Source organism: Cloeon dipterum, chromosome X, assembly GCF_949628265.1.
Source record: "Cloeon dipterum chromosome X, ieCloDipt1.1, whole genome shotgun sequence".
Classification (NCBI taxonomy): domain Eukaryota; kingdom Metazoa; phylum Arthropoda; class Insecta; order Ephemeroptera; family Baetidae; genus Cloeon; species Cloeon dipterum.
The window spans coordinates 27,212,904-27,225,287 of record NC_088790.1 but is presented as its reverse complement, the minus strand read 5'-3'; the positions used below and the strand labels follow the sequence as shown (position 1 = coordinate 27,225,287).

At 39.6% G+C, this 12,384-nt stretch overlaps 1 protein-coding gene across 3 annotated transcripts in view; it reads right to left on the bottom strand.

Moving 5' to 3' along the window:
• The window catches only part of cher (filamin-A), a 63,275-nt gene that overhangs the window by 22,048 nt on the left and 28,843 nt on the right, over positions 1-12,384 (bottom strand). For 2 of the 3 annotated variants that reach the window (XM_065495664.1, XM_065495665.1), the window contains 11 exons: positions 11,892-12,116; positions 11,502-11,755; positions 10,888-11,200; positions 9,808-10,146; positions 9,490-9,662; positions 9,273-9,429; positions 8,673-8,796; positions 8,460-8,616; positions 8,242-8,406; positions 8,042-8,178; positions 4,257-4,392 (listed from right to left, as the gene is read on the bottom strand). In XM_065495664.1, the coding sequence (XP_065351736.1) occupies positions 4,257-4,392; positions 8,042-8,178; positions 8,242-8,406; positions 8,460-8,616; positions 8,673-8,796; positions 9,273-9,429; positions 9,490-9,662; positions 9,808-10,146; positions 10,888-11,200; positions 11,502-11,755; positions 11,892-12,116 (2,180 nt within the window). The remainder of the gene's footprint in view (positions 1-4,256; positions 4,393-8,041; positions 8,179-8,241; positions 8,407-8,459; positions 8,617-8,672; positions 8,797-9,272; positions 9,430-9,489; positions 9,663-9,807; positions 10,147-10,887; positions 11,201-11,501; positions 11,756-11,891; positions 12,117-12,384) is intronic. The other variant, XM_065495666.1, reaches the window with a different exon arrangement.

Sequence of the window (12,384 nt, the reverse complement as noted above, 5' to 3'; positions counted from 1 at the left end):
AAAAAATGGAAAAAAGACCATTAAAAAAATTAATATCAATAGTGATTTTTTTCTGAGCTTCCAATCGTTTCGGGACCATCAAATAAGCCCGAATCACAAATTTAGAGGCCAATTAAGTTGAAAAAATTTGCCAAAACCATCTCAACTGTTCAAAAACTCGTCATAAAATTTTAAAATCCCAGGAAAAAGTGCATATATTTGCTTCAAACTAAGACAATTTTCCACGATTTTATTTCTGTTTGAGATTTTAAGCAAAAAGGTCTGTCAAAACACATTTTTCACATCATTGCAATGTTGGGGTTTGTTGAGTAAACAATTTCAAATAAAATTCTGGTGCTATGATTTTAAATATCAAATTGTCTCTTATTATAATTCAATTTGCAACCAATTGAGAAGGAAATTCACTTCTTCTTTTTTTTAAATAATTTTAGGAAGTAAGCGGCATAAATTGTTGAGAAAGTTCGGCAATTAGACGAGTTAAAACCATTTGTGAATAAGTAGAAGAAATGTTTGTCCCTCCATAAATTGTTTTAAAATCAAAATTTACATTCAAGATGTTTTAAGTGACGTGTTCTAAGTCTTGTACAATAAATCAGTGAATAAGGTTAATTTGAATTTGAAAAGCTGTTGGCGCAATCTAAAATTGAAGAAGCAAACAGCAGCAATGCGACGCAGAAATTTAATTTTTGCAATGCTGAGATGCAGCCGCGTGTGATTTACGAGCGGTGGAAAGCGCCACACTGTCGGCGACATTTGCGCATCAGACAGGCGGAAAAACAAGCGGATATAACTAACTACTCCTTCTCGTAAATCCAAGTGCTCGTCTCTTGCATTATTGTGTCGACCTGTTCCATTTGTCACCGCTTGCAACACCATGCAGCGGTTAGCTAATTAGAAATAACGAATCTTGCGCCGACACTGCAACTATCTTGCATATACGCAAACTCGTGAGTTATGGTCCAATTTCGTTTAATTTTCTGGAAAGTAACCACCGGATGGATGCACTCCTCTATCGGCACTTGCAAGCTTTGATCTTGCCCAGCGGTAAATCTCGAGAGCAGGTAAATTGAAAATTTAGTTTTTGGGGGAAATCTAATTCCAGGAGAGGAATTTTTGGAATAATTCTAAAAATAAAGACAAGCAAAATACATTTAATATTCCATTTGGTAAGCTAATTCTTAGTATTTTAAAATTAGTTTTCATTATTTGATTCCAGTTGGCAATACAAATTAAAATCCATCATTTATTAAAAAAAAACAATCAAAATTTAGTACAGTGGGGGCCATATGTGCGATAAAATTGGTTCGCACTGCGCAGATCCAAGATGGCGTCTGAATGTGGGAAAGAAAAAGCTCTTTTTGGATTGTCGTACGAGTGTCAAGAGTTTGTTTTTACGATCCAAAAGACACAATTAGTACAAGCTATGCAAATTATGTCACAATATTGACGAAAACTTGCTTCTTTTCGCGCATTTTCACGTGACCATACTCCACCGGACGCCATTTCTGCGCGTCGCACGAATCTGGCCCCCGCTGATTTGAAAATGAAGCTAAAATTAATAAAAATCAATCGTTGGATAATAAATTTGTTTTGAAAAACTAATTAAATTAATTAAACGGATAAATAAAACAATAATTTCATTCATTCATTCATTAATTTCTAATGCAAGAAAAAATCAAAATTAAAGCGAGCAATTAAGCCGACGAGGCACTCGCCTGGCGCGATAATTACGAGGCGAACTGCACATTTTTCTATTTCCGAGCCAGCGGCGTGGATTCTTTTTTTCTTGCCATCTTTCTTTATTCATGTGACAGCGTTTTGACTCGACTGGCATCAATCCAGCCAGCTACTTTTTAATTTTCTCCCGCTCGCAAGCGCAGATTATCAAAGTGCTCGTCCGCCGCACAAAATGTGTAGCAAACAAGCTATTTTCGCGCTGCGTTCTCAATTGGCCCAGCGAGCCACGCACCGGCTCCCGCTGCCACCACCGCCACCGCCGCCACTGCCGCCACTGCCGCCCCGCGCTTCTGTCAATGTGGAAAGTGCTCATTTGCGCGCACGTAATATTTCCGCCTATCTCGCATCCATCGCTAGAAAAATACATCCTACATCCGGTTCTGCCGCAGCACTTTTAAACTGAATTAAAGTGGAATGATACTGGGCAACAATTAATAATTATTTAAATTGTTGGATGCCTCAAACAATTGATCGATAAACAATTTGTTCAACAATTTGCAATAATAAAAAAGGAACTTCCTACAGTAAAAATTCAAATTTTGCCAAATTTCTCCAAAATTTAGAGTGCTTGAACATATTTTCTTGGCATAATTCGATTCCTCTCGTCGAGATCTGTCCAACGGTGTATGCCACTTATTGGGGGAACTCTTGGTTTTGAAATTAAATCGGATTTCAAGTAAGGAGACAGCCATTACCATTTGAAAAGCACGCTAACTTTCCAGCCAATTTTTTCAAAAAATCGCAGTGCTTCTTAGGTCAATTTAGGCTTTAACTGAATCCTAAGGGATGAGTTTATGCATTGGCAACAAGCACTTTCCAGGCTTTTCCAGTATCATTCCTCTTTAATACACTAGATTAAAATTATAGATATTATTAAGAATCTTTACCGAGTTTTCAACGCATTTCATGCGATAAAACGACCAACTATTAATCGGAAGTCTATTAGTTGAAGACATTTTATTTATTATGATTCGAATAATTTATTCAAATGGATTTTTACAAGATGATTAATTAACAAAATCTTGGATTGTTGGCTCTGGCAAAAGTTCGATTCATCCTGGTCCCGGTAAAATTGCGCAACTTTCAACACCTAAACACGAATTTCCTTATTGCAAGAAAAGGAATTAATTCAACAATGAAAATTTGGGTGTTTGTTGAAAGTTGCGCGATTTTACCGGAACCAGGATGAATTGAATTTATCCCTTTAAAATTTAAATAATTCATCTCTATAGTTCTACGATAAATGAAAAATAATCAGGGCTAGCGTTCTCAAAAAAGTCTGTTTGGATTTTCCACGGAAAAACTAGCAATTCAAAGAATTTTTTTTTCCAAGAACTTAGATCAAAAGATCAGAGGGGATCAAATCTCCCCAAGTTACTTTTTATTCCATTTTTAAGACATAAAAATGACTTCGTTTAAGTTAATGAAATAATTAATGATAGCTAAAGTAAAAGCGATAATTTTAGACAGAAATATAAATTTCTTAAGAGCCGATTTTATCGTAATACGATACAAAATCCTGAGCTTGGACGCTCTGGAAAAAATGCAGTTTCTCAACGTTAAATTGATAAAAAAAAACATCGTGAAAAAAATATCAATTTGAAAGGTTTAAATTTCCCTAGGATTTTCTATTGGAGGTAAAATATAGACTTGTAGAACATTTTGTGTTTCCTATTTTTCTGCGTCTCAAAAACAATTGTAAAAAAGGTTGGTTATTTCCGGATATTAAAAAAAACTGTTGTCTATCTTTTAAACCCTGGAAATAACTAAATCAAACAATGAAAATTTAAAATCTAAAAAGCAACTTTCCGTGTTTTCTGTTTGATTTCGGTACCTCTCTTTATGATCTATAAAATGAAGTAAATTTCCCTACTAGTGAAACAAATCATGATTTTGAAGCATATTAACTTAAACGCCACTGTGTAAAATTTAAGCGTTTTCTAAATTCTTGATCTTTAAATTGATTTTTTTTTAATTTCTCTGCAACTGTGTTCATTATTTGAGGTTTGTCTAAAAATTAATGCGGTCTAACCACTGAAAATAAACACAAAGGAACAAAAACAGACACGAAACCTGCGTCTTTTAGGTGTCTATCATCTATCATTTTCAATATTAAATTAATTGAAAAGTTGCTTGAAGGTTTTAGTCTCACAGCTGAAAGGCTTTTATAAAGAAATGGTGACAAACAATCACAGAGGAAGGAAAAAAACTCGTACAGCTGACAGATTAAATTTAATTATTTAGATAAGCCTCAGTCTGCTCCTTAATTCTGTTTCGTCCGTAATTGAAAGTGACAATGAATAAAGATATCCCTGTGTCTCGAGAGCTTTTGCAAGGTGTGTCAACTTGAACTTCGCACAAGGCAACCGTGAAAATTAGCGCTAATTTCGATGACGCGACGGCCTCGCGGCGGAAAACTATTTTCGGCTGGAATTCCGAGCGCAGAGATTCATATGTCATTTCTCTCGTAACGAGACGAAGAGACGCGTGCATATATCCGAAAATGAATGGGTACTCACGGTGAAAGTGTAGAAGCCGTTGGGCACGGGCTGCCCGCCGAATTTGACATTCAGCGTGTACTCGCCGGCGTCCTTCACCGTGTAGTAAATGCTGAAAGTGTCGTCGCCGTTGTCCTCGATGTCAATGTCCAAATCACTGCAAAAACAAGAACACACACAACTCTGCGTTAGTTAAAATTCTTTGGTTCATTCGGATGAGTCAGATTGCTAAAATTATGCATGAAAGGAAAATATGTACGCTTTTAGCTACGCATCCTGGTATTAAAAATTCTAATCAAGTAGAGCACTAAGATTGTAACAATTTATGGGAACAAAATACAAGTAGTGACAGTGGACAGCTGAAACACAAATGAAAGTGATCAGGCGCCGCGATAGTTTTAAATTAGAAACGCCATTCAGGCGTGTTTATTATTAAATTTGAGCAGAATCCAAGAGATTGGAGCTTTTTTATTATTCTATACGGTTATGTTCTAGAGACACTGAACATTTTAGTGATTTTTTTGCTTTTAAACAAATATTGAAAAATATAAATTAACTATTTTCATAGTAATGAAGAGTTAAAATTTTTCTATGGCTTGATTTCATTGCAAATGAGAATTTTTAAAATTTATTCTTGCTGTAACTGTTATTAAATAAAAAAAATTGTGAGCTTCTTAGGACGAAAAAATTCTAATTTGCTTTTATGAACTTTAAATCTAAATTTAAAATTCTTCTCCTTCAGCGGGGGCCAGATTCGTGCGACACGCAGTTATGGCGTCCGGTGGAGTATGGCGCGAAAAACGGTCACGTGAAAACGCGCGAAAAGAACCAAGTTTTCGTCATAATTTGCATTACTTGTATTAATTGTGTCTTTTGGATCGTAAAACAAACTCTTGACACTCGTACGGCAATCCAAAGAGAGCTCTTTGTTTCCCACATTCCGACGCCATCTTGGATCTGCGCAGTGAGAACCAATTTTATCGCACATCTAGCCCCCGCTGTTCTCCTTAAAATTAGTGATTTTTTTATCAAATCATATTCATTTTACAAAACATTTTTTATACCGGCTTAGAGGTTTGAGTCGTTTTGATTTTTTTTTTAAAGACTAAAAAACGCAATCCCCTCTCAACATTGTGTGTGTGTGGTCAAAGTGTTCGAGCGACAATTTAGCGTGTTCATTCGGCGGTGCAATTTTTCTCCGCGGCGCGTGCGAGAGCAGAAGTAAAACAGAGCAGGCTGAATTAATCCGGCGGCGGCTCTTTTGATGTGCTCTCCAGCTCGGCAAGAGTAGTGCCAACAATAATGTAAACCAGCAGCAGCAGTGGTGAATATTAAATCGCACGCTAATAAGTAAGCAAAGCAGCGAGCTCTCGCCCTCGCCCGCCGTGTCTGCCAATTGGAAACAAAACCCGCGCGAGACAATCTCGCCGCCTCTGCAACACTAATCCGCCACTTGAGAGCAGGATGAGTGAGAGTTGACTCGAGAATAAGCAGTCGCGGTGGATGGCTTTTGACTCGCACACGCCATGAAAGATGTTCTCGGGTCAAAGAGTCAACTGGATATTCAGTGGCGGATCCAGCTTGTTTATTTCGAAATTAAATATTTTAACTGTTGATTAAACATGAATATTTTTTATGTTTAAATTAAATTAAATTAAAGAATTTGAGTGTCTTCCGATTTAGATCAAAGTGAAAATTAAATCTACGAAGAGAATTTTTTGTTTTTAAATTTCAACTGCAGAAATGGACCATTGCCTTCAAAACGATTGAACTTTTTTGTTTTCATAATGATGTTGCGAATTTAAGACAATTTTTCTGCACGCCTGATTTACTTCTTGATACTAAATGAGCATGAATCACCAAATTTTAACACTTGGAACCACAATAAAAACCACCTATAACGGTCTTTGGAGCCAAATGAAGTGTCTTAATTGCTTGAGAAGCCTGATAAACAATTTAAAATGGTCTAAATCGTCGGTTTATCGAGATTTTAGACACTTTTTGTTTTCAATCGTGGAAATTAGGCTACAAATCCCATTTTTGCGTTGCGTTATTGATTAATTTTAAAGTTTTGTTAGAGTTTGCTGTCGGTAATAGATGGTTAAACTAAATTTGACCAGTAAATTTACGTTTGTAAATTAGGATTTTAAGGAACAATTTTATAAATAAATTTTAATCCTTTTTAGCTCTGGACAAATTTCGAAGGTGACTCAAAAATTCCCAAGTGTAACCTTCTTAAAGTCCTTTTGAAAAACTGTAGCATGTTGAAGGATTGCAATCCCATAGAATTTAAAAATTACTGGCAAGAAAATTGCCATACAAAAATGCTCAAATAGTTTAAAGCCATTTATATAGAAAATCTTAGAAAACATAAATTTATGTAATTTTACCAAAAATACCACTCTTTGAGACAGCCAATTATGCTGCTCTTTTGCCGCCACTGATTCGTCTATAAATATAATTATGCGTGGCTCCGCGGCGCGGCTGCTACATTTCCAGAAAAAAAAATTATTTCAGCTCCGAGCTGCGTGCGAGTGTGCGTGCTCGCTCTGCTCCCGCGAGTGTATGTATAAATAATCGAATGAAATGAACCCACTCTGCTTCCCTTTCTTATTTATAACCGCCTCCTCTCCTCCGTACGCGCTATTTTTAATTTTCTAGAATAAAGTGCGCGTAGGAAAAAAAGAAAAAATGTGTGTTTCTCTCGAGCGCGCGCGATGGAAATTGACGCCTGCCTTTTATTGGGCCAAACAACTTGTCTTGGCTGAAACTTTTACGAGCCGATATTGCTTCCTCACACGTCAACGCCACACCTGACTTCCATTACCGCCGACGTTCACCGCTCTATTATGCGCTCCAAAAGATTTACTGCTTCCTAATAAAATCACGCACGCTCTGAATTTAAAATAAAAAGAACAACAAGTCTAAGTAAAAATATGTCGAAATTGGAAACAAAACGCACTTCTCGCGAGGCGCGGCGCATTTCCGCGTTTTAAAAATAAGCCGCCGCCGCGCTGCACCCATTAGACGTGTGTGTTTGATGCATGAAAGGGCGGCAGTTAGTTATTTTTCGTGTTGCCTCGCTCACTCACACGAGAAGAAGATTCAGCGTGTGCCAAACCAACCGCTGCTAACTCAATTTAATGGCCATTCAAACGCGAGTACGGCAGTAAACACGGATATATGCAGCGCTGCAGCGGGCTAAGTGATTTGACATGGCAACACGCGTCGGCACAAATTTTTCACACGCAAATCATATCTGCTCGATGTCAAGCGAAATTTAATCTTTCAAGCGGATAAATAAAATATGCGGCGAATTATTAATAACCAGGGCGAACGATCCTTTGATGTAAATTCTCTAAAATTAAAAAAATAAATGTTCTGGCCAAAACGGACAATTTTTCCATAGTTTGAAGCAATTAAATATTTTAAATACCACGGAGCCAAAAAGGGATAGATTGAAACATTGATTTTACTGCAAAGCTAACAAGCTAAATATTTTCCTTTAAATACAATTAAAAATTTAAGAATTTAAAGGTGTCAATTTTACGGAGACCAGAAATTAATAAAAAATATACAATTTTTAATCTATAAATACATTCTTTTAGTGGATGCATTTTCCATGACATTGTTATGATTTATTCAATTTTATACTATCTTGCCTCGACAATTTAAAATAGAAAAAATAAAAAAATCGCTTTTTTGTTTAACGAATATAATTTAAAAAAAAAATATTCATCATACAATTCTGACTCTTTTTGGACCGGATTAAAATGGTCAAAAAGCTCACGGAAATATTATCCTACCTTCCAGAGTCGGAGGTAGACCTGATCCTGCAGGTGACAGCACCCCTGCCGGCGCCCTTGGTGTTGACGGTGATGCAGTACTCCTCGCCAATGGCCAGGTCTGTTTGGATCCCCTCGGTGATTTTGCATTTCTCGGCCTGCAAGCAAGATTGATTTGTTTAAGCGCTCGCTGGATGAGTTGTCACTTTGGCAGTTCTCACCTCGCCGACGGCGTGGGCCTGCGAGCCGAGATTGCGGTTGAGCAATTGTCCGGCGTAGGACACGTTGATCACGTATCTGCCGCAGTCGTCGGGGATGTACGACGCCTTGAACGTTCCGTCACCGTTCTCGACCACTTTCACGTTCCTCGGGTAGCCGTCAGGGCCCTGAAAATTATTATTTTAATCAGGGGAGGGTTTTTTTTAATTCAGGGCCTCACCAAAACCTGGACCTCCAGGTCTCCGTAGCCGGCGTCGGTGGCGTCGATGAAAAATTCGACGGGCAGCGAGGCAGGGATGCTCTTGTTGGCCACGCCAGGACCGGTGATCTTCACCTTCTCTGGCTCGGCGGTTGGCAGGACTTTCATCTGATAAGGACTGAAATGGAGAAAACATCGTCAAGGATTCGAAAAGTTGAACATTGAAAATTATACCTGTTGGGAATGTCTTTGCCGTCGTACTTGATGCTCGCTTTGACATTGGAGCCTGCAGATGGTGGATAGTAGGTGACGTCGTAGGTGCCGTCTCCGTTGTCTTTCACCTCAGGCTTGATGTTTCCTGTTGAAATAAGATATGAATATTAGAGAAGCATTTAAAATATAATCATCGGTGTGTCAAAAATAGAGGAAAAATTAAAAAGACCAGCGGGGTCCAGATGTGCGATAAAATTGGTTCGTACTGCGCAGATCCAAGATGGCGTCTGAATGTGGGAAACAAAAAGCTCTCTTTGGATTGCCGTACGAGTGTCAAGAGTTTGTTTTTACGATCCAAAAGACACAATTAGTTAAGAGTAATGCAAATTGTGTCACAATACTAACGGAAACTTAAAAACCTGAGTTAAAAATTCTCTAAATACAGGTACGTTCAAATCATCATTATAAAATAGAAACTCAGCTTTTGTCTACAAATTAAAGACATAAATCCTAAGATTTTTTAAGAAAGTTTCTGGCGTAAAAGAGCACGTCTTCAGGGTCTCTCTTTGGTTTTTTACATTCGTCTCTTATTCATAAACATCACAAAGAGACGAGCCTCACCTTTTTCAGACTGAATGGCAACGTTGAGTGGCGCCTTGCCAGATTTGGTGGCGTCCACCTTGAAGTTCAAAGGCACGTCGGCTCGGCATTTGGAAGGCTCCAGACCAGGACCGTATGCAGTCACGGAACTGGCGTCCACAAACTTTTCTACAGGAACCTGAGGAAATTTTACAGTCAAAGATAATTGCTGAAATGTGCAGAAAAGAAAATGTAGTACCTTGAAAGGCGATCCGGGGATGTGTTGGTCAGCAAATCTAATACTAACATCGTAGTCTCCAGCCTCGGACGGCGTGTACTCAACGGTGCATGAGCCATTCCTGTTGTCCTTGCAGGAAATCTTGGCCTCGGAGGGGCCTTCAATGGCCAATCCAAGACCGCCAGTGCCTGCGCCTGAAGAAAATGCACATTTAGACCGTTTCAGAAATAAATAAAATAAATAACAGTATTTTTTCCTTCCAGAAAATGCCGTTCATCTTTTTACATTCTTTATTTTAATTTTAGAATCAATAAATCAAAATTTAAATAATATACTCACTCCTGGTCTCGACAGTGAACACATTCGGCTTGTCGACGAGGCCCTTCTCGAGACCGGGGCCGTAGGCGCGGCAGCGAGTGGGGTCGCATCCCCTCTTGACGTTGACGTTGAAGGGTGAGCCGGGGATGGGCACGCCGTTGTAGGTCAGCTCGATGGTGTGGTTGCCCTCCTCGAACGGCGTGTAGCTAATCTTGAAGGTGCCGTCGGGCTGCGGCGTGATCAGGTTGTCCAGCCGCGAGCCTGATGGATTGGTGATGGTGCACGACACCTTTCCGTCGTTGTTCTTGTTCACGGCGCGTGAGTCAACCATGAAATCGGTCGGCGAGTCGACGAACACACCTGCACACAAAAAATAAATTGTTTAGAAACCGGTTGTGAATGAAATGCGATTTTCTAACTAGCAATTCACCAGTTGCATAAACCCTCAGTGCCAACAGATGGCGCCACCGTATTCTTTAGTAATAAATTTAATTTTAAGGCAATTCTGCTGCGATTTCCGACTCAATCCAGTTACTGTGAATTCTTACCTTAATTTGCTTTCTTTTGACGTTCTGAAAACCAAAATCAGTTCAGTTAATCTCCGTAGAATCGTGAAAATCTATTTTTTGAAATATACAATCTTTTCAAACGTTTCTACGACGAATGGCTGGACTGATTTTGGTTTTCAGCACGTCAAAAGAAAGCATATTAATTGAAGAATGCACATTGACAGGATTTCCCTGAAATCGTAGCGGAATTTCCTTAAAATTAAATTAATTACGAAATTATAAGTTGGCGCGCCATCTGTTGGCGGCTTCGAACACTGAGGGTTTATACAACTGGTAAATTTACGGCACGTTTTGTTAGAGCTTTGGGCATTTCCTAAATACAGAGTGGAGTAAAAACTGGTTAAAAGCTAGCATTTGAAACACACAATATTTACTTAATAAACCAAACACTAATAATATTAGTCAACAGTTGGATTTGAGAGAGGAAAAAACGGAAAAAACGAATCCCATGCTGGAACGACGAGAGTTTTTGTTATTCACTGCACAAGAAATTAGAACAGAGACACACGGCAGTCGTCATCAGTCAAATTACCATGCGGCTGAATGCCGCTGCCCAGCACCCTGATCTTCTTGACGTCGACCTCGGGCACGATCATGGCCTGGAAGGGCGAGCCTGGGATGTGCTGGTCGTTGAAGGTGATGTTGACGCTGTAGTCGCCGATCTCGGTGGGCAGGTAGGCGACCGAGCAGGTGCCGTCGCCGTTGTCGCGGCAGTTGATGGCCGCCTCGCACGGCCCCTCCACGGTCACCCCCAGGCCGCCCTGACCCGCACCCCTTGTGTCGATCACGAACTCGGCCGGCTTGTTCACCGCGCCCCGTTCAAGACCAGGGCCGTGCGCCCGAACCTTTTGAAGAGGGGCAACTTAAATTGACCTGATAATAATTCTTGCAGGAGGGGAAAAATAGTTCTAGACTTGAAAAATATTTGCAATATGTTATAAGAATTCATTTTGTAAAAGATATTATAATTGAAACCGAATTTTTCTTAAAATGTGTAAATAAAAATCTGCATTTAATTATTTTGTTCTTCTTCAAGATAAAAATCACATTGCAAATTTTTTTAAATTGTTAAAAAAATTAAACTAAAATTTGTAGAGTCTAAACCATGCAACCCGCTCATTCTAGCTGCCCAGCCGGTTGCCTAACCTTGCTAGCGTCGCTGCCCGGCATGCACATGAAGCGGAAGGGCGCCTGCGGCAGCGGCTCTCCGCCGAAGGACACGCTGAGCAGGTACTCGCCCAGCTCGGTCGGCGTGAAGTTGACCAGGAAGCCTTCACTCGTTGGGATCACGTGCGCCTTGACTTTGGCGCCCGACGGACTGGTGATGGCGACGGCAAAGTCGGCTTTGCCCGCGCCCTGAGTGATCACCCTGAACTGCTGCAGACTGTTGACCGGAGCGGCTGGATTTCGTAAAATAAAAAAAAAAACAGCGAAGAAAATAGAAACAAAGGCTTAAGCGATTCTCGGGAGGGAAAAAAATTATGTCCGAAATGACCACCACCAAATTAAACATAAAAAAAATAATTGCGTTCTTACTTGGCTCAAGTCCGTCGACCTTGATCTTGGACACGTCGACCGACGGCTGCACGGCGACCCTGATCGGGCTCTGAGGCACTTCCTTGCCGCCGTACCTGCAGATGATGGTGTAGTTACCGGCGGTGGGCGGGCAGTAGTCCACGGTGTACGTGTTGTCCTCGTTGTCCGTGACCTGCAGAGGCACGTCCAGGCCCCTTTCGTTCTTCAACACCACCTCCAGATCACCTGAAAATAAAAATTGCCCGTAATTTTCATTTACTAAATTATAAAAAATATTTTTAAATGTTTTTCTATAATTTTTTATTGCAAAAATCCTTTTTAAATTTTTGTTTTGGCGCATTTCGAATTATCACTTGGGACATTAATATGTTTTCTCTAATTTCATTCAGCAACTGAGTGAAGTGGGTAGTTTTTACGGCATTTTTAATTTAACTTTGTAAGGGAAATTACTGCTTATGAGGTCCAAGGGGGGCAAAAAATTGTTAAGAAAAAT